This window comes from Pagrus pagrus, assembly GCF_965226575.1.
Source record: "Pagrus pagrus genome assembly, contig: HAP1_SCAFFOLD_32, whole genome shotgun sequence".
Lineage (NCBI taxonomy): Eukaryota > Metazoa > Chordata > Actinopteri > Spariformes > Sparidae > Pagrus > Pagrus pagrus.
The window spans coordinates 363421-385281 of NW_028175431.1; the positions used below are offsets into that span (position 1 = coordinate 363421).

At 44.1% G+C, this 21861-nt stretch overlaps 1 protein-coding gene across 10 annotated transcripts in view; it reads right to left on the minus strand.

Moving 5' to 3' along the window:
- LOC311253684 (uncharacterized protein) overlaps nt 1-21861 on the minus strand; it is a 47055-nt gene that overhangs the window by 22793 nt on the left and 2401 nt on the right. For 6 of the 10 annotated variants that reach the window (XR_014621801.1, XR_014621802.1, XR_014621803.1 and 3 more), the window contains exons 3-5: nt 20757-20864; nt 5393-5515; nt 2194-2350 (exon numbers count right to left, since the gene is read on the minus strand). Coding sequence is in view for 1 of the 10 variants with exons in the window: in XM_084384183.1 (XP_084240309.1) it covers nt 20757-20864 (108 nt within the window). In the remaining 9 variants the exon portion in view is untranslated. Of the gene's footprint in view, nt 1-2193; nt 2440-5392; nt 5516-20756; nt 20865-21861 lie in introns of those variants that run through there. The other 4 variants (XR_014621799.1, XM_084384183.1, XR_014621800.1 and 1 more) reach the window with 3 other exon arrangements.

Consider the following 21861-nt stretch of genomic DNA (forward strand, 5'->3'; position numbering starts at 1 on the left):
ACCACCTCCACCGCACATCACCTGCCATCAGAGCTGCAGGACGCCCTGCTAGATCTCTCCTCTGACCGCACGTTACAGACTGCTATCTCGGCATGCGCACTGGAAGAGTCCTGGTTGTCAAGTAGCAACAAAGTACGCAGCACTGTCAAAAGCTGCAACCGATGTACTATTTCCATTTGCATCCACATATCTGTGTGAAAAGACCTTTTCTGCACTGACAACAAAAAACAGATGAAAATACTGAAAAACAAATACAGATCACGACTCCTCAGAGTTGAGAGTGATCTTCGCGTGGCCGTGTCTAACATAAAGCCAAGAATGCAGCTGCTCTGTTCAAACAAGAGGCAAACAAAAGGCCCAGCCATCACATTACATAGTGGTTGCAGCTATTTGGCTTTGTGAAGAAAAAAAAAGAAGACAACGTTTATAGAGTTAGGAGTTTGTTTTAACAAAACTTGTTAAGTTGTTGTTATGACACAATGTTATGACGTTCTTTTTCATGTTTAAGCTCTCAGCAACATAGATGTTTAAAATGAAACATGGGCAGTTTTTCTCCCCAGTGTGTTTTGTTAAGGCTTCCTAATTAGCATGTGCTGGTTATCATTTTATTTCATTAAAAAGAAAAAAAGTTTGCGTTAATTGTTTACATTTTAACCGGCTCAACTACCAGCAATATGATGGGATGTAGCGACCATCGTCGGTCTGTAACTCACGTGAAAAGTCAGACTCTTGATGCTGCTTTATCTTTTTCAAAATATTCAAAAGTGTTTCAAAATAAAATGATAAAGAAACTAATAGCTGAAGTGTGATCATAAGTGCTTGTCTGATTTGTAAATTCGACGTAGCCTACGGTGTATTGATTGTGTGTGGGTGGGGGGGGGGCTCTTTGAGCTCTTTGAATACATTCATTGGTTAATAATGTATACAGACGTGAAGGGTGGCCAGTAAAATCGATTATAAAAAAATAGTCGAAAAAAGTCAAATTTGCAAATAAGAGGTTTTTGTCTGACAGCAACAATATCAGTAATAATTCATGTGTAGGATATTAAATCAGTACAAAACAGTAATAATATAAATTGGATAAGACACTGAATAGTAAACCTCCACTTAATGCAATGATTTATAACAATAATAATTCATTTGTAAGATATGTAATCAATTAAAAACTGTAATAATTACTATCAGGCATGACAACGTGATGATGCATAGATTTCAGCTTCTTAAATGATACACAATTCTGTTTTGTTCTCTCTTTTAGTAGTTCCAGTGCCAAGAAAAGGCGTGTAGATGACTTTGTTGTCAGAAGAGGCACATGAACCCCTCCAATGGCTCAAGTCTTGACAGAAAGCATCGTCAACATGATAGTCAATGACATCAAATCAAATCAAATTTTATTTGTATAGCCCAAATTCACAAATCACAGTTTGCCTCAGAGGGCTTTACAATCTGTACAGAGATGACACCCTCTGTCCTTCGACCCTCGATTCGAGTGAGGAAAAACTTGCCCCAAAAAAAGGCCCTTTTAACAGGGAAAAAAAATGCGGAAGAAACCTCAGGGAGAGCCACAGAGGAGGGATCCCTCTCCCAGGACGGACAGACGTGCAATAGATGTCGCATGTACAGAGCAGATCAACGAGATCACAATGTATTCAACTGCGGACAGCAGTGCATATTGAATTGGGGGTCGCGACTTAAAAAGGTTGAGAACCACTGGCCTGGAGTGTATGGCAATGTTGGAGCTAATGCCACAGGCAACATTAAAGTCTGCCCCCCCCCACAGTCAGATAAACTTCAGCTGTAGGATAAACATGCTCATCTCCATGAATACAGCTTATCCGTGATCTGTCTTTACTCCATTTATCTCTGGGGACCAAACCGGACAAAACTACAGTCTGAAAACCTGCAGAGTCAAGTAATGCTATTTCACGCTTTCAATTGATCAGAACTGGGGCTGCATGGCCTGCGTCCCTCACTGTACCCACTGTAGCTGGCCTTGGAGCAGAACAAAGGAAAGATGGTTTAGTGTGGCTCAAAGCTGGGCAAAATGGTTTTCTATGCCCTAAACCATTACAGTGGTAACACCTGACATCGACTTTTAGCATAGCTTGTGGCCTGGGGAGTAAACTGCCCATCACTTGAAAACCATCTACCTCGTGACTTGACCAAGCCCCTGTTTACCCCCAGAGGACTTACTTGAATGGACCTGGTGGTTCTCCCAGCCAAAGGTGGCAGCTCAGCTTCCTTTTCTGGCTGATGTGACGACGCCGGCCAGGCGTGCAGCTTCCTCTGCTGTCTTGGGGTCATGCTCTCTGATCCAGATCTCCAGCTCTGCATGGACCATCCTCAGGAACTGTTCAAGAATAATAGTGTCAACTAGTTCTTTAACTGTTGATTTCTCTGGCTTAACCCATTTGCAAAAAAGGTCTTTTAGATGCACATACAGCTCTCTTGGAGCTTCACCAGGCTCAAACTTGAGGGACTGGAATCTTCTGCAGTAAGTATCAGGTGTAATTTAATATTTTGCTAGAATTGCTGCTTTAACTTTGAATAGAATAGAATAGTCTTTATTGTCATTGTCGAGGCAATGACATTTTGTTGGAGTAGCCTTCCAGCTGCCTTGTACATATAAATAAATATAAAAATATAAAAGAAAACAATCAATATATACACAATAGTTCACAATAACAATAATTAAAATGTGTGCAAAGAAGTCCAAGCCTTAAAGGGACCAGTAGTGCAGTGTGTGTGTGTAAGTGTGTGTTGATGGGGGGGGGGGAGGATCAGTGTGGGAGGGGGGTGGAGTTCAGTAGTGTAACAGCTCTGTGGTAAAAGGCGTTTTTTAGTCTTGTTGTGGGGGCGCTCAGTGTTCTGTAGCGCCTTCCTGAGGGCAGCGGGGCAAAGAAGCAGTGACCAGGGTGTGTGCTGTCTCTGGTAATTCTCTTAGCCTTCCGGATGCAGCGGGTCTGGAAGATGTCCTCTTGTCTGGGGAGCTTTTTCATATCTTTCAGATTCTTTCATGTCCATCAGAACACAAGCACTGCGGGCTTTGCCGGTGAGCAGAGGGACCAGACGCACAGCCCATCCATCTTTAGGCCAGTGACAAACCTGGGCCATTCTCTCAAATGTTGTTAAGAAATGCTCAATGTCATCATCTGGACATAATGGCAGTAGCTTGAGTTCCCTCTGTCTGACAACCCAACTTGCCTGGCTCATCATTTCATCTGGGTCATCAAAATCACCATAATTTTCGTCATTTATTTGTGGGCGCTGACTCTCATCCATAGTGTCCGGCTCTGTTCTTTGTTCTTCTCTCCTCATGTTAACTTGTTGCTGCATTTGGGAGACTTGATACTGCATGCGTCTCCATCGCTGTTCTTGAAGTGAGGACTCTTTCTCTCTTTGCTGGTCTCTCTCCGTTTGTGCTCGCATGAGTGATTTCACCATACCTGCTAATTCATCCAGCTTGTCTTCTGTTTTAGCATCCGTCATGGTGTCTGGAGCACCTGCTCCGCAGGGCCCCTCATCTGGTTCTTCTTGGCCATTTTTCTTCCCCTGCCTTGGCATCCTTTGCTGTAACGTGGGCCCCAGCTTCTGACACCACTTGTGAGAATGACCACAATTACGGCTGGATGGTGCAGCAAAAAATGATCCACAGGCAGGTTTAAGGTGGGTCACAGAGGTGGTTCTTTATTCCTCCATCTCAGCAAACAGCATAAACACATCAGTACGACAGCTGGTGTCACAGCTAATGACCCTGGAAGATTCCATCCACAGGGATCCACTGCCTATCAACATGTTTAATCCACCATTTTTATTCCTATATTTACACTACCTAATCAGTAACCTATATACACACCCTCATTTGCCTCCCCTAACAAAAAAAATACACATCCCACTTCATATTACATTTACTAAAATACAATACACACATCCACTACCCCCACACCAATTTACACTTGGTTACCCTTTTACTGGGGGAAGCCTTTTGACTGCACACCCTGAAGACAAGACTGGTGAGTACACAACACACTTGACTTCTTCACTGCATGCACTTATTGAGCAACACAATACACATTCTTAGCTTAGCTCCTTGTTGAAGCAATTAACACAATTATTATGCACTGTTAACCCTCTGTCCCTCTGCTCTAGGTGGAGCTGCGTGGCACACACAGCACCCACCTGCAATACCAAGACCCGACCAAGGACAATAAACGTTCAATAAATAGGATAAACATATCCATACAAATGTGCAAAAAATAGTGTTAAAATGTATTGTGCAAATCTCCAATAAAGTGCTGGTGCTCCTCTTAAAGTGTCTGTGCAATTATTAAACTGTAGTCCAAAGTGCGTGGTGCCATGTGTGCAAAGCAAGGTGACGATGTCCTCTTCGTCACAAGACAATACTTCAATTGTGCTGTAACAATGCGGACCATAAAAAAAAGATTGTGTCAAAACATTTCAGTGCTATAAAAGATTCAAGTTTTAAAATTCTGTATTTGCATTCATCATTTGCAAATGCATTTGAATGTTGTAGAACTGATTTACAATCAACTTCTTCACTGTCACTGAATTACATCCAGTATTTACCTGAAAAAAGGCTCAATTAACCAATCTTTTAAACACTGTTTAATCTATTGAAGCTCACAGGGACTCAAGCTCTTATTTAGTCTGACGTGTTAATGTTGCTTACAAAAGGCATGTACATGTACATGCTGCACTGACTTTGGTTTATTACCGCAATCAATTTCGCCACCATATCAGACTGGGCAAGACTGGCCTGTAAATGTATATAAGTAAAGCTTACAGAGCTTTTTATGATTAAAAAGCACTATAACATTTGAATTTCTCAACTAATTTCAATGAGCCATTTTTATATTCAATGGTTTAATACTATTTTTTTACCACTTTCAAAACCAGTTGAGAAATTACAATGCTATAGCACTTTTCACCCAGAAAAACCACAGTTCCCTTGTTTATTTGTATTCGTGTACAGGCGAGTCTTTGCCAGGTCAAATATGGCGGCGACGTTGAGGTACAATCCAGCAGCCAATGCAGTGTCTATATTTCTATATTTTTGGTTGAAGTGGTGGGCGTAGTATTCTGATCTTTTACTTTACCTATACTTAAAGTAAAATAAATAATATCACACTTACAAGGAAATATCTTTCACTGCAAATGTTACTGAAGAATTTAAGCAGAATTGGGATAATGTAATTCAAATATTTTCAGTAAAAGTAATGGTTGCAGTAAACTATACCAGGTTGTGACTGTTTTATTCTACCTGATCATCAACAATGCCTCTGCACCCCCAAACTCAGGGTTGAAAAGATGGAAGGAATCTTTTGTTTATTTTCAAACGCTTTTCATCTACTGATCTTGTGTAAAAATTCACCTTTGCAAGAAGGTCTTACAGCACCATCTCCAGAATATGCGCCATCCTCTGCTGATGGTTGTTTGCGTCTCTTGCGTGTTAGTGGGATGTTATCCCCCTCATTACCTGCAACATTATTTTCTGCTGAAATACATAATTTAGTCAGACATGTTCTTCAGTTGTGCTGTAACAATGCTGACCATAAAGTGTCAAAACACTTCAGTGCCATAAAAGATTAAAGTTTTAAAATTCTATATTTGTGTTAATTTGCAAATGTATTTGAACGTTGTGAGGAAATGTACCATAAAAGACGTCATCTTGAATATGAGACAAAAATAAATGGTACAACAACCTACTTAAAAACTAAATAAAAAATACCATCAATAGAAGGTGAATGGTTTCCTTCCTCTCTGCACCCATCTTTATCAACACTACCCAGAACTTTGTCTGCAGGAGACATACCAAGCTTATAAATCTGGTCAAACAAAAAGAATGGTAGACAAAGGAGAATGGAAATCAAACATACTATTTGGATCAATTGTGATTTCATTCAAATTCTTGTCATGGAACTCGACCAATCTTTCCTGCTCAAGTGCCATAAAAACTTTGCTGATCTTCGCGAGTTGCAGCGTCTTCTCAGCGAGTCGATAGAACTCACGATGTAGTCTGATGTCGTGGAAAGTTGGCCAGTTGGTCCATCTCCGTGTCTGTCTTGTTCAGGACTGTTGAAAGGGTCGCAGAATGCTTTCACAGTTTGGTTGATGTCAATGCCTTGGGACACTTTGCACCACACGCATTTGCAAAGCCACGAATGCAGTCTGAACCATGGAAGTGTGACATAGCTGCAGGTCTCGCAAACATGTAACAATTGTCTTTAAGAACCCCTCAAGCCTCTCAAGGATGTCTAATGCACAGAGCATTTTTTAAGTCAGAAGAATTGGAACTGGTCTGCCTCGCTGTCCTCTGATGATAATCGTTGAGAAATGTCTGAGGTGGAAAAAAGCTCTGCAGACAGTGCCCAGTTCAAATCCTCATGGGGCTCAGATGTGTCCCTTGACAAAAATGCATCCTTCCCTGCATCTGTTGAATAGCAGGGTTTGTTTTAAACAGACCTTTGCCAGATCTATCCAGGCCTTTGTAGAAGGACGTTCGGACAGCGCACCACTGCATTCACCTTGGAAGTCATTTAGAAACCGGTGCGTTTTTTGAATTTCTTCAGTAAAGGGAATTACAGTTGGTGCATTCCACTTGGCTTCAACAATGTTCCTCAGTGCTGTTGCAGAAACCATTGCATTCCACTTTTCACTGTGCACTTGCTGGAATTCTGTGGCATGCTTCACAAGTTCCTGATCATTGGTTATTAGCGCCTGAGCTTTGATGAGCTTACTGACTTTTACCAGAGAGTTTCCAAGTTTAGTTGCAAGTAACGGAATGGCAAAAGTGTTTGTGCTGCTCTCATAGCCGCATGTCACTTTGACAACTCTGACCAACTCTAGGTATAATTAATAAAATCCTCCATCTTTTTTATTGTAAATTGTGTAATGTAAATTTCCTGGCATTAGCCAGCAGTCGTCCCAGTTCACACATTTTTTCTCGAGTGCACTGTTGATTTTTTGCTGTCATCCCACCTTTATTGAGCATGTGCTCTCCAAACTCAGTAATTACGTGGTCATTTTTTTGTAATTTCTTTGACAGGACTGGGATTCATAGCACTGACAACTTCCCACAAGTGCCTGTTCATATGCAAAAGCACAAGACCTGTGTATGTACACAGAGCCTGAACACGGTTCTTTCCGGGCTTTGGTTTGATTGACCCAGGCTTGAGTTTACAAATTTGCACATGTCGCCACAGAACCTCTCTTGTAAAGAGTCCTTGGCAGTACGCACAGCTCATGATATCAGTTGCCTGCACTTCTTTTGGTGGCTGTTTCAATGGGACAAGTTGCCCCTTCCCTGACTCCATGACAGCAGCATTATGAACATAGTTGCCTCTGTGACGAATATATTCTAGCTGTTGTTTTCTCTCTTTGGATCCCTTTGGAAAGCTAAGAGCTCTTGACACATCCATTTTATCTTGGTGTGCACTTTCAAGATGCCTTGCAATTTTGGCATATGGCTTACTGCAATAGACACAGAAGTGTCTCTTATTGTAGACTCTTTTGCCATTTTTTTTTGGAAAGCACCAACAACTACGCTGCCATTGGGGTCCTGACTTGAGCAGGGTTCTTCTTCAATAGTGGTGACAGATGCGATGTAGTTGATGTCCAAGTCAGGTGTTGTGCCGTCACATATGGTGGGACTCTCCATACCGCAGTCATCCAGTACAACATAAAGAAAGTATTTTCTTTGTTTGGGATCATGGCTTTCATCACTGTCTTAAGGGGGGGGGTGGATACGGTATGGCACAGTGTCGCTGCACACAGTCTGTCAATCCGTGAGAGCGCGCGCACACACACAGCCTTATGGTACATGTATGTATAATGTGTGATGTGGTTAACACGGTTAAGTCCACTTCTGTGTGGCCCTATGAGCCTATCATGCCATTACAGCTGCAGAATGGTTTAAGCTACAGATTCTGTAGAGAACAACATCAGACCTTATAGAGCAGAAGTGTATTTTCTGTTAAGATTGGTTTCATTTCTTATCAGCAGCAATACACATGAGTTAGTTGGCTGACAGGAGGAGCAGGCATAGTGCTGCAGTTATGCAAAAAGATGAAGTCAAACACAGAGATGATCTGTTAATGTGTCATACTGGATTGGATTTAGGTTTCATAATGCAAAGACCTGATGTTTAGACTTGTGAGAAATTAAATAGTTTTCCATTGAGTAAGAAATATACTGTAAACACCATATCAGGATGTGAGAACAAAAGGGGAGAAACCCCTTTTGCCGTAAGTGTCAGAGTCAGACGAGAGACAATTGCCTCTCGTCTGGGGTGTTACAGGAAGATAGATGGTAGATGAAATTTACATTCTAATGAAGTATCAAAAGGGTCACTGTCCTGGGAAAGAGACGATCCACCAAACATCAAGGGGTCATTGTTCTGGGAAGAAATGTTGTAACCCCCCACTCTGTTTTGTGTTTAAGTCAGAAACATTTGGAAGACGGGAGAGAACACTTCAGGTCTTCTCTCCATGCTGCATGTATTAAAGAGATCCGATTCATCACGCTGAGTCTACAATTCTTCTGAGATTTAGCAACTCTCAACCTCACAAAGGAGAATTTCCCTTACAAGACTGTACACTTAATTTTCATATCACTTGCAAGACAGTTGGTTGTGGTTGAATATGAACAGATGTCTTACAGATGTCTCTTTCCCTATTTTGCAGGTACTTGGAGTACAAAGCAGGACCTGCATCACTGGCAATGGCAGACACCACACAGCAGACAATACCTTCCTTCGCGCAAAGAATCCACTTATATGCCCATTCATCCAGGCAACAGGCCATTACACAAGCCATCCTCCAGGACCATGTCATTGGATGCTCTCTGCCCCTGTCTCTAGTAGAAAATCCAAATTTTAGACACTTTCTTTCTGTCATAGACTGCAAATACACTCCTGTGTCTAGGACCAGCTTGACAGAGAAGCAGATACCTTATCTAGTCAGTAAGGTTAAGGATGACATCATCAAAGCGGTGGAAGCTCAGGCAAGTGTTGCGCTTACAACCGACCTCTGGTCTGACAGGAGGCTTCGCTCCTTCCTTGGGGTTACTGCGCATATTGCCTGCGAAGACAAGGACTCCTACAGTTAAAAATCCTTTCTGCTGGATTGTCGGCATTTCACAGGGAAGCACTGTGGTGAACGAATTGTAGTGAGCAGGTTTGGATATGTAATGAGCGCGCATGCGCGAGTGTTCAGATAGGAAGTGATGCTTCAGTAAAGAGTCAACTACACGTCTTGGTCTCTGGTCCGTTTGTTGTATTACGAGGTACAAATAAGTACAAGACATGGTGTCAGAAGTGACCGTCCTCGCCTCTGATAAGAAAGCAACTACCCGACGCAAGTAAACGGAAGGTTCGTTGCAGTTTACCGACGGGAAGAGAACTTTTCGCCAACTCCAGTGAAGTGAGTGAACTAGCAGAGCTAACGTGAAGCTACGTTGACACAACATCGGTCAATGATACAGAGGGGAGCCTTCGGAAAGTAAAACAGAATGGATTCTCTATTTTCGATTAGTCCACCAGAAGCATTTGACTTCGGAGACTTCGGTAGTTGGCCACATTGGAGCTAAAGCTTTGAAAGATTCCGCATAGCAGCAGGACTTAATCAAAAAAGTCAAGAGTATCAAGTGAACTCCCTAGTGTACACTATGGGAGATATGGCGGATGATGTTCTGAACACGTTAGCACTGTCGGATGGGGACAAGAAAAACTATGACAAAGTAAAAGAAGCGTTTGACAAGCATTTAATTTGCAAGCATAACGTTATCTACGAGAGAGCTAAATTCAACAAACGTCGCCAGGAGCCCGGAGAAACGGCATTAGCGTTTATTACAGCTGTGCATAAAATGGCTGAGCATTGCCAGTATGGAGTTCTCAAAGATGAGATGATCAGAGACCGCCTTGTCGTAGGTATCAAAGACCACGCACTTTCAGAGAAATTACAGCTAGATTCTGAGCTAACTCTTGTGAAAGCTACGACGAAAATCCGACAAAGTGAGGAAATTAAAAAGCAACAGCCTGTATTAAGAAGTAGCACTGATGCCACTGAGGCAAACATGGATGCAGTTGGATTCAAGTTCAAACAGAAATTCTCCCCACATGGGAAGAGTGGCTTTAAGCCAAAGGAAAGCACAGTGCAAAATTATGCAAATGATAAATGTGGCAGATGTGGAAGGATACATGAAAACTCATTCAATGCATGTTCCGCCCGCACTGCTGAGTGCAAGAAATGTAAGAAAAAGGGACATTTCACCGCTGTCTGTAAAACTAAAATGAGAATGGAGGAAATTAAAGAAAGTGACTTGGATGAGAGAGTTGAGTCATTGTTCCTGTGCACAGTGAATTGTACAAAATCCGACACATGTTGGCAGAAGTCAGTTGCAGTGAATGGCCAGCAGATGGTGTTCAAGTTGGACACGGGCGCCGCAGTGACAGCTATCCCAGCACGCTTGTACTCAAAAAAGCTACACGGGGGGCTGTTACCGACAACCAAAAGACTGTGTGGACCAAGCAACGCTCCCATAGAGGTAAACGGACATTTTACTGCAGAGATTAGCCATAATGGAACTGTAGCAAAGCAGCAGGTGTACGTTGTGCCAGGTTTAGTGACTCCTTTGCTGGGATTACCTGCTATACAAGACCTTGACCTGCTCAATCCAGTACAGGCTATCACAACAGCGGAAACAAGCTACAAAGAACAATATCCCAGAGTTTTCACTGGCTTAGGTAAGCTACAGGGAGAATACAAAATTAAACTAAAAGACAATGCCTCTCCCTTTGCCCTCGCTGTGCCACGTCGCGTGCCATTGCCATTAAGGGGAAAAGTCCAAGAAGAGTTAAAAAGGATGGAGGAAATGGGTGTTATTTCTCCCATAGAGGAAGCTACAGAGTGGTGCTCAGGTATGGTTGTAGTACCAAAACCAAATGGAAAAATTAGAATATGCGTTGACCTAACCCGCCTGAATGAAAATGTGTGCAGGGAGCGACATATTCTTCCAGCAGTTGATGAAACACTAGCTAAACTAGCCGGAGCTAGAATTTTTTCCAAACTGGACGCCACTGCTGGTTTTTGGCAGGTGCCTTTGCACAGAGCTTCAGCCCCACTCACCACCTTCATCACGCCCTTTGGTCGTTATTGCTTTAATCGTCTCCCTTTTGGTATATCGTCGGCCCCTGAGCACTTCCAGAAGAGATTGACGCAACTGCTGGACGGCCTGGAGGGAACCTTATGTCATGCAGATGACATCCTGATTTTCGGTGCCACCCCCACAGAACATGATGAGAGAGTGCATAAAGTGTTGCAAAGACTGCAGCAGCATGGCCTCACTCTAAATGACAAATGTCAGTTTGCCGTGAAGCAGGTCAAATTTCTTGGACATGTTGTGAGTGCAGAAGGCATACATGCAGATCCAGAGAAGATCAGAGCGATTAGGGAGATGCCACCACCGACAGACGTGTCCGATGTGAAGCGCTTCATGGGAATGGTCAACTATGTGGGAAAGTTCTCGCCTAACATTGCAGAGCTCACAGGACCTATTAGAGAACTCCTGAAAGCAGAAAACATGTGGATGTGGGGAGCAGCGCAGCAGAGTGCATTTGATAGAGTGAAAGACGAGCTCAGTTCATCTGCTGTCCTTGCCCAGTACAGCCCAGACAAACCGACAAGAGTGTCAGCAGACGCCTCTTCGTATGGGTTAGGAGGGGTGCTGTCTCAGCTTCAAGACTCAGGAGATTGGAGGTCAGTGGCTTTCATATCCCGCAGTATGACTGAGACAGAGCGCAGATATGCCCAAATTGAGAAGGAGGCCCTTGCAGTCACCTGGGCTTGCGAAAGATTTCAGACTTACCTCCTGGGTCTGCACTTTGTGATGGGAACAGATCACAAACCATTGATCAGTCTCCTCAGCTCAAGGCCGCTTGATGACGTCCCACCTCGCATCATGCGATTTAGGTTACGACTTATGCGTTTTTCCTACACGATCATACACGTACCAGGAAAAAACCTAGTGGCAGCCGACGCTTTATCAAGAGCGCCACTACAGTCGACAGCAACAGAGGATGACCTTGTGCTTCAGAATGACGTGAACGCTCATATCCAGGAGGTCATTCAGCAGCTCCCAGCCTCACCTGAGAAGTTGCTACAAATAAGGAGAGCTCAGGAGGAAGACCCCGTGTGTAAGCAGCTGTCCTCCCTGATCCACACAGGGTGGGAAAGAAACAGTTCGGCACCACAGTTAAAGCCCTTCTGGCAATACAGAAATGACCTGCTGATGGTAGATGGCCTGCTAATGAAAGGAAACAGGATACTGATCCCATTAAGCATGCAAAACGACATCTTGGACAAACTACACCAGGGTCATCAAGGCATGGTGAAATGCATGGCCAGGGCGCATGAATCAGTGTGGTGGCCAGGGCTGACCACACAAATCAGAGAGAAAGTACGTCAGTGTGAAATTTGCGCTAAAGAGTGTCAAAATGCCACAGAACCTCTGATAACCACACCCTTGCCTTCACGCCCTTGGGAGCGGCTAGCAGCTGACTTATTTGAGTGGAAGAAGGGTCAGTACTTAGTTGTCATTGATTATTATTCACGTTACATTGAAGTTGTCAATCTTACACGCACTTCAGCAACAGCTGTGATCGAGAAGATGAAAGCCATCTTTAGCCGCCACGGAGTGCCGGATACACTCGTCACAGACAACGGACCACAGTTTGCTGCCACTGAGTTTGCAGATTTTGCTAAGGATTACAACTTTCAACACGTAACCAGTAGCCCCCGTTACCCACAAAGCAACGGGGAAGCTGAACGGGCAGTAAAAACTGTCAAAGCCTTGCTGCAGAAGAGTGAGGACCCTCACAAAGCACTCATGACGTACAGAGCAACTCCTCTTGCTCATGGAGTATCACCTGCACAGCTCCTGATGGGGCGAAACATTCAAACACCCCTTCCGGTGAGTCCAAACACCCTCACACCAGCCTGGCCGGACTTAAGGGCTTTTGAGTTGAAAGACCAGGAGCTGAAAAGACAACAGGCTGAGGGATACAACAGACGACACAGAGCACGGGAGACACCACCTCTCAAGCCAGGTCAGAAGGTTTGGATACGGAACACAACACACACAGGAGTCGTCTCTGGCTCAGCAGGGACACCACGCTCTTATGTGGTTCAAACCTCCACCGGCAGTCTCCGGAGAAACCGTTCTCACCTGAGAGTGGTGCCTTCATCGTCTAAGGACCAGCCAGACTCTGCACAACACACCAGGGCTGGCAGGGAAGTCAAGCCTGTGAAAAGACTGAATTTGTAGTTTAGTGTTGTGTGTATACATGGAGCAGAATAAACATAACAATAAACATTGAAATCAACCAGTTAATCTAACCAGTTTACATATATGCTCATGTTTACAGTGATGGTTAACATGTCATCTGTTCCCCTGCGTAGAAGGTAAAATCTGCATTAGGCTTTAATAGCATATGATTTCAGTTTTCTATAAAGAAGTGGAAAGTCTCAGTTTAAAGGGGGAGATGTAGTGAGCAGGTTTGGATATGTAATGAGCGCGCATGCGCGAGTGTTCAGATAGGAAGTGATGCTTCAGTAAAGAGTCAACTACACGTCTTGGTCTCTGGTCCGTTTGTTGTATTACGAGGTACAAATAAGTACAAGACACGAATCACCTCAGAATTTGATGAAATTGTTGAGGAGTATGGCATTAGCAACAAAATAAGCTTCATTCTGACGGATAACATATCCAACATGAAGCGGGCCCTTAAAGTGAGATTGCCAGACTCAGAGCAACCTGAAAGTGACAGTGATGACCTTGATGATGAAATGATGTGGGAGGACGTAGAAGACTTTGAACAGCCGTGGTCATCAGGTGAACGCTTGTCTTGCTTCGCACACTCGCTCCAACTGGTCGTCAGTGATGGCATGAAAGAAGTGAAGGTAATTGCAAGAGCCATTGCTAAGGCCACCAAGTTCACAACCCTGCTTCACAGCAGTTCTAAGGTCAGAGACATGTTTGAGACCCACTTTGGGGTTAATAAATCTATCCCGGCAGCTAACAATACCACCGGGCTGTCACAGAAATGTGCAGCGAATGTGATACAGAAAATATTGCGTTTTCAGTCCGAGAATGGGCCCAAGCTGAAAGACCTTTGTACTGTGCTTGAGCCTTTTTCTGAGGCAACAGACCTCACAGAAGGAGATATTGTGGTTACCATCAGCATGTTGGTCCCCACCGTCCTGGAACTTACCTCAACAAGATGGAAGTGCAGCTGCCGCAGATTGTGACAATAGTTAGAGCACTAAAAAAGTCTTTAGAGAAGAGGTTCTCAGGGATCTTCAGATGGATCAACATGGAGCAGGGGGATCCCGAGGAGCCATTTAATCATCGGATCTACTTCCTTGCCGCCACCGGCATAACTTTTTTAAATGATGACGACCCTTGCTGCTATTGTGTCACGTGATTTGATTGGCTGGTTTCGCACGCAGACGGCACGTTACATTTGACCTTTTGACGTTGCTTGGCGTAGGCTATTAACCGCTAGCTTGCGAGTTAGCATCATGGACCGATTTACTTTCGTTATCCCAAAAAAACGAGTGAGAGTGGACGATGGCGGTTGCGGCGATTCACACACACATTCCAGCGCCAGCGTGGAGGATAGAGTGATGGTGCCAAACGTGGAGAATGAGAATGAAGGGGAGGATGAAGACAAGGAAGAGGCATTAACTGGAACGGCGTCAGCGGAATCAGCGGCGACTGCTGCATCCGCAGAGGGTTTATTTCCAACAACAACAGACTCTGACTCTGAGACCGGAGGTAATGCTAACAGACACGAAAATGAGAACGGTGCCGAGATGGAAGGGCGTGCTTCAACGAGCGGTGAAGCTGTGGTCACGGGCGGCAGGAATCTTGGTGGCCCTGTGGATTTGAGCCAAGACCCAGCAGAGGGACCGAGGCGGCCTCAACTCCAGTCATACATGCGTCAGAGATTTGGATCCCATTCCCAGCCAACTTTAAGGAGTTTTAACTACTTGTGGTTCAAACAGTATTCGTGGCTGCAATACTCGTTGTCAATTGATGAGGCCATTTGCTATGCCTGTAGGCATTTTTTCCACCACCTTGGCCATGGGCCGAGTCACACAGAAAAGAGCTTCACCCATGCCGGGTTCACAAACTGGAGAAAAGGAGCAGAGAAACTGGCTCAGCACAATGCAAGTGCTTCTCACAGACTAGCCATGGAAGGATGGTGTGAGTTCAAGGAAAAAACAGAAAAGCGGGTCGAGGATTTTGACGCACCTTGATACTGGACATAGCAAGATTGTACAAGAAAACAGGCAGTACATGCAAGCAGTGGTGGAGTCACTGCAGTTTACAGCTTGTCAAACGATTGGACAGAGGGGGCACAGAGAGGATGAGCAGTCCACCAACAGAGGTAATTTCCTTGAACTGTTAAATCTGCTGGGGAAATTTGACAGTACTGTGTCAAAGAAATTATCTAGTGGACCCGGTAATGCTAAATATGTGCACCATGATATTCAAAATGAGCTGATTGATATTATGTCCAGCATGGTGAGAGAACAAGTAAGCAACGAGGTTAAGCTAGGAGAGCACTTTGCTCTAATGGTGGATGAAACAAAAGATGTGAGCAAGAAAGAGCAGATATCTGTTGTTCTGCGTTACCTAAATAATGACAACATTCATGAGGAGTTTCTGGACTTTATCCCTGCAGATGGCTTGGATGCACAGTCTTTACTCAAGTCAGTTAAACAGACATTGGCTAAGTGCAACATAGACAAAAATGCATGCATTGCACAGTGCTATGACGGGGCATCTGTCATGTCCGGGTGCAACAACGGTGTCCATGAAAAATTTCGCCAAGAAGTGCCACATGCACTTTACATCCATTGCGAAGCGCACAGACTAAACTTAGTTTTAGTTGACTGTGTGCATAATGTGAAACCAGTTGCAGAATGCTTTGCAACAGTCCAGATGCTGTACAACTTTTTTTCTGGGGCAGTGACACACAAGGTGTTCATGGAGAAACAGCAAGAACTCGAGCCCACTAAACGAACAGCAGAACTGAAAAGACTATCAGGTACCAGATGGGCCTGCCAATATTCTACACTGTGGGCAATAAAAAGAACAATCCCTTCTATCTTAGCAACTCTTGTGGATGTGAGCAACCAGACGAATGCTCATAGAGCTACTGAAGCGAAATCACTGATTGGACTTATTGATGCACAGTTTGTTCTGCACATCTATATGCTGGAGAGCATATTTAGTCTCACAAAAACCTTATCTGATCATCTACAGGCCACAGATTTGGAGCTGGCATCTGCCATTGACCTGGTCTTTGCAGTTGTTGATGCCCTCAATGACAAACGCAATGCTGAAACATGGACAAAAATCTGGGACTGTGCCAGTGACATGTGTGAGTCACTTAGCATTGACATGCAGCGCCCACAAGTGAGGAGAAAAAAACAGCCCCGCCACCTGCTGGAGTTTGTGGTGAACAGCCAAACAGGATCAAAAGAGCCACTGGAAACTTCAGATGACTATTGCAAGCACTGCTTTTTCCCCAGTAATCGACAGATTAATCAGTGAATTGAACAGGCGATTTTCTTCTGAAAGCTGCCACATTCTGAAAGGAGCAGCAGCTGTTAACCCCAAACACAAGACATTCATGGACAAAAATGCCCTTTTGCCCATGGCTAAACACTATAGAGTCTTGGAGGAAAACCTTGGAGCAGAACTTCACCAGGTAAAAAGACTTATTGTGAGGAAAAAACAAAGTGGGGACGTTGTCAGCACCACCCATGATGTGCTGGTGCTATTGAGGACATACAAGGATGCTTTTGTCGACCTGTGCAAACTTGTGTGCATCTCCATGACACTGCCCATCACATCAGCTGCATGTGAGAGGAGTTTTTCCTGCTTACGGCGTTTAAAAACCTACCTCAGGAACAGAAGTGGAGATGCCCGAACCAGCAATCTGGGTGTGCTGGCAATCAGCTCCAAAAAGGACCAAAGAACTGGATGTGGATGCAGTCATTGACCGCTTCGCAGCTAATCACAACAACAGGCGGATCATTCTCTTATGACTAGTGAGTACACAATTCTTTTTTGACAGGTCTGAATTATGCTACTTATTGTTTGCCTATTATTATGCCAATTATACCTGTTGTATTTATCCTGTGTGTGTGTGTGTGTGTGTGTGTGTGTGTGTGTTTGTGTATTTGTGTGTCTCACTCAGTTAGTTTCAGTGGAGCCCTAAAAGGAGGGGAGAACAGAGGAGGATGGGAGTGGAGAGGAGTTTATAGGACACACAAGAGGAGTGACACACAAGTTATGTAGCCTGTAACAGTTTATTTTGTTAGATGGCTTTGTATATTTAACTATATACTGTGCTACATTTGTTGCTGCTCACAGTTGCACTATTTTGTAAATCTACAGATGTTCTCTGTGGTGCTTGTTAAAATAATTCACAGTGCTTATGATGTTACATGTTACAGCCTGAAACACAAGTCGGACAAGATCTGGAACCCTTTCTATTTAGTTTTGGAGTGATGGTGATCAGCTGCTGTTTTTGTTTTGTGCCGTCATGTTATTTGGTTAGGGGACATAAATACTGGGTTGATTGTATGATTGTTTTGATAATTGAAGTAAAGCAAAACACAAAACCCTTATGTACAGTATATTAACCCGGGATCAATAAATCTTATTATTAAGATTATTTTTTTGGTGTTTGTTGTGTCAGAATTCACTAGCACCTCCTATAAACAATCCGGCCCCCCCCCCATGGACCCCCCAGTAATAAATCTCTGGAGCCGCCACTACTTGTCCCCAGTTTGGTTTGAGCTGGGTAGATTTAGATGTCCATAATGGGGACATCTGTCTGGTAGCTGAAGTCCGTGGTATAAAGTGTGACGAGGAAAGGAGAGAGGACAGTCCCTTGTGGAGCCCCGGTGTTGCTGACCACAGCATCTGACACACAGTTCCGCAAGCGCACGTACTGTGGTCGGCCAGTGAGGTAATCCACAATCCAGGACACAAGGGGGGGATCCACCAGCATCGCCGTCAGCTTGTCACCCACAGTGCTCCCCGGCATGTCCAGGTGGGCGTAGACACGGTTCAGCAGGAAGATAATGGCATCCCCGATTCCAATCCGGGGCCGGTAGGCGAACTGGAGGGGATCCAGGTGCGGCCTGACCATAGGCCTGAGCTGCTCCAGGACGAGTCTCTCAAGGGTCTTCATGATATGTGACGTCAGTGCCACCGGTCCGAGAAACCACTGGGCTGCGGCGTCTTTGGCACTGGAACGAGGCAGGACGTCTTCCATATCACAGGGACCTTCTGGAGGCTAAGGCTCATGTTGAAGACACGATGAAGCACTCCACAGAGCTGTTCGGCGCAGGCTCTGAGAACCCGTGGGCTGAAACCGTCAGGGCCTGCAGCCTTACCGGCGGCCTCCTGACATGAAGCGGTGTAAACAGTGCAGGTCGTGGAGGGGGAGAGTTGGAGTCCACAATGAGAGGAGGCCAGGTAGCATGGGAGCCAGAGTAGGTGTGAGGAGTGGGGGATGGGTGTGAGGTGCTCAAGAAGTTGGATGGGGTGCTAGCAGGAGGAGGAGGGGGGGTCTGAAGCTGTGGTGGCTGGAGACAGTCAACAGGAGAGCCAGCAGGGGCTAGGGCTGCAGTGTCAAATCTATTGAAGAATAGATTTAACTCATTGGCCCTAGCCACACTACCATCAGCTCCACTGCTAGTTGGTCTGAAGCCGGTAATGGTCCTCATACCACTCCAGACCTCCCTCATGTTATTCTGCTGGAGTTTCCACTCCAGCTTCCTTCTGTAGCCGTCCTTAGCCTCTTTGATCTTGACATTCAGGTCCCTCTGAATGTCCCTCAGCTCCTCCTCTTTTGTAAGTCAAGGCTTGTTGTTTGGGTAACAGCGCACAGTCCTTGCTGGGACAATGCCCTCCACACAGAAATCAATGTAGTCCGTAATGCACTCAGTAAGGCCATCAATGTCCTCTCCGTGTGGCTCACAGAGTACATTCCAGTGAGTCACCTCAAAGCAGCCCTGCAGTGCCTCATAGCAGTCCTCTGACCATGTCCTCACTGTGTTTGTGGTCATAGGCAGCCTCTTCACTAGAGGCACATAGCAGGGGGTGAGAAGCACCAGGTTGTGATCTGATCTTCCCAGTGGGGGGAGAGACGTGGAGGTGTATGCGTCCTTTACATTAGCATACAGCAGGCATACACCTCCACGTCTCTTCCCAGTGGGGGGAGAGACGTGGAGGTGTATGCGTCCTTTACATTAGCATACAGCAGGTCCAGGGTCTTCTCCTCTCTGGTTTTACAGGTCACATACTGGGTGAATTTCGGGAGTGTTTTTTTAATGGAGACATGGTTGAAGTCACCCAAGATTATAATGAGAGCACTAGGGTGAGCAGTCTGTAGTCCGGCTATTGTCGAGTGGATGACGTCACATGCCGACGTCGGGTTAGTGGACGGTGGAATATACACAGCCACGACAATAGCATGTGAGAATTCATGGGGTACATAGTAGGGACGGAGAGCCACAGCTAACAGTTCAATATCCGGGCTGCAGATGCGGTCTTTGATAGTAATGTGACCAGGATTGCACCACCTGTTGTTCACATAAACAGCAAGCCCCCCTCCTTTGCGCTTACCGCTCATAGTGCAGTCCCTGTCAGCCTGGACAGTGTGGAAACCCTCCATGGAAACATTGTGAAAACATTGTGAAACATTGTGCTTATAATGGCCTTTGAATAAATATATGGCATCATTGGCCTTTGAATAATATTTGCATATCGTTGTGATTGATTAAGCATTAGGCCTATGCCATTTCAGTGATGCTGATATTATACGGTGTAATTTGGCTACTATAATTGGAAATAATGCAATTTCAAGTTGATAATTGTGTGTATCTTTTATATTTAAAATTCACGTTTCATCTACAAATTAAGTACAATTTAAATCATATTTAATTTAAATCATAACATATTTCCCATAGACTTTTTTTGAGGTGCAGGGTGGTGTTGGAGGCTTGTTATTTTGTTAGATGACTTTGGGACTATAGTCATGTCAGTCCTTAACAGCACTCAAGAAGTCAATCCTCAAATAGTGTAGAAATAGCGGTCATGCAATTGCTACACATATTTGATGCATTATGATACATGCACTGTCTCTGTATTATTGTGCCTGTAGTTGAAATAATACAATCTCATATTTATACTAAGCAGCTGAACCCAATATGGTGCTTATGTTCTACAACTCATGCAAAATGGCAAAAAAAAATAGTTTTCTTTTGGTCTCGGTCTTGAGCTGAACTAGTCTTGGTCTTGACTTGGTCTGCCTTGGTCTTGGTACTCGATACTCTCTGGTCTTGGTAGTGTCTTGGTCTCGGTTTAGGCAGTCTTGACTAAAAGTCTAGTTGTCACACATCTTGAGAACAAGACGCTTAGTGGGGACATTTCACACACCCCGTTGTCATCATTTATGGGGACCAGTTGTCTCCAGTTGTCTAAATCATCTGCCTTATGGGTGCAGTAGATCAAACTGTATGGCTCACCTGATTCACAATAGATTTCCCTCATAATGACCTTACTTGTTGCATTTACTTGCTTAAAGATAACAACAGCACTAAAAGAAGACTCACAGAGACTCCAGAAGTTAACATCAACTATGAACGTACCTGTTGATAAGTGTCCTGTGGACAAGAAGCATCAGTTATCTCCATCTCTGTAACGACAGCATGGTTGGAGCCTGTGACAGGAGGAACATCCCTTGTGGTTGTGGTCGTCTGCAATGATTTCATGGAAGAAAAAAATAAAAAATATGTTAAGCAATTGGTCAATTTGATGTTAACACTAATAATATTAAATTAGAGTAATACATTTCCTTAAGGACGTAGCTCTAAAGATAAAGACATGCCTACACACCAGACTTCAGAGGAAAACAAACACCCAATTCTACTGCATTTTTTCCTACAATTACTTCAGCTATTGTGTGCTGTCACACATCTTGAAAACAAGAAGCTTAGTGGGGACATTTCACACACCACGTTGTCATCATTTATGGGGACCAGTTGTCTTCAGGTCATCAGAAACAAAAAAAGTTTGTACTCGTACACCAGAGTAAAAGTGCACTGTGGGGACGTTGTGAATGTCCCCGATTAGAGTAATATTTCTGCCAAAGGAAAACATGTCTATTAAAGTTCAGACCTGTCCTAAATGTCATAAATTCGTGAAAGTATTCATACACAGATTGATTAGATTTCATTTATTTTTCAAATGACGCTACATTCAACCACCATGTTATTCTGAGACAATAAACCCTACACTTAAACACTGTGCAGTTGTGACACAAACTTGCATTCGCAATGGGCAGTCATCTCCTCCATAGTCATATGTAATTTCCTCACCTTCCTTTATGTCACATAAGTGTGGTCTTCCTTCCACATCAATTTTTTTCATCTTACAATTTGGATGTCTGTGTTCATTTTTATTTATTTATTTATCCATTTGATTAGGACAATGCATATTAATCAACATATCAGCGAAAAGCATCAATGTAAATATGCCGGAGTTAGCACAGTTGCTAAATTTTATCCGTTGTCCTAAGGCAGGATAAAACATGTAGAAATCTTACAAAAAATAAGTCTTGCTTCACATCAAAGTTAAAAGTCCATACACAAAGTAGAAAAGAAGAAGTGGTTACCCATGAGAGCATCATCATTAACTAAACACCCAAATAAACCGTCTTCTCTGGAGGCATCAATACTTAAAAAGGATAAAAAA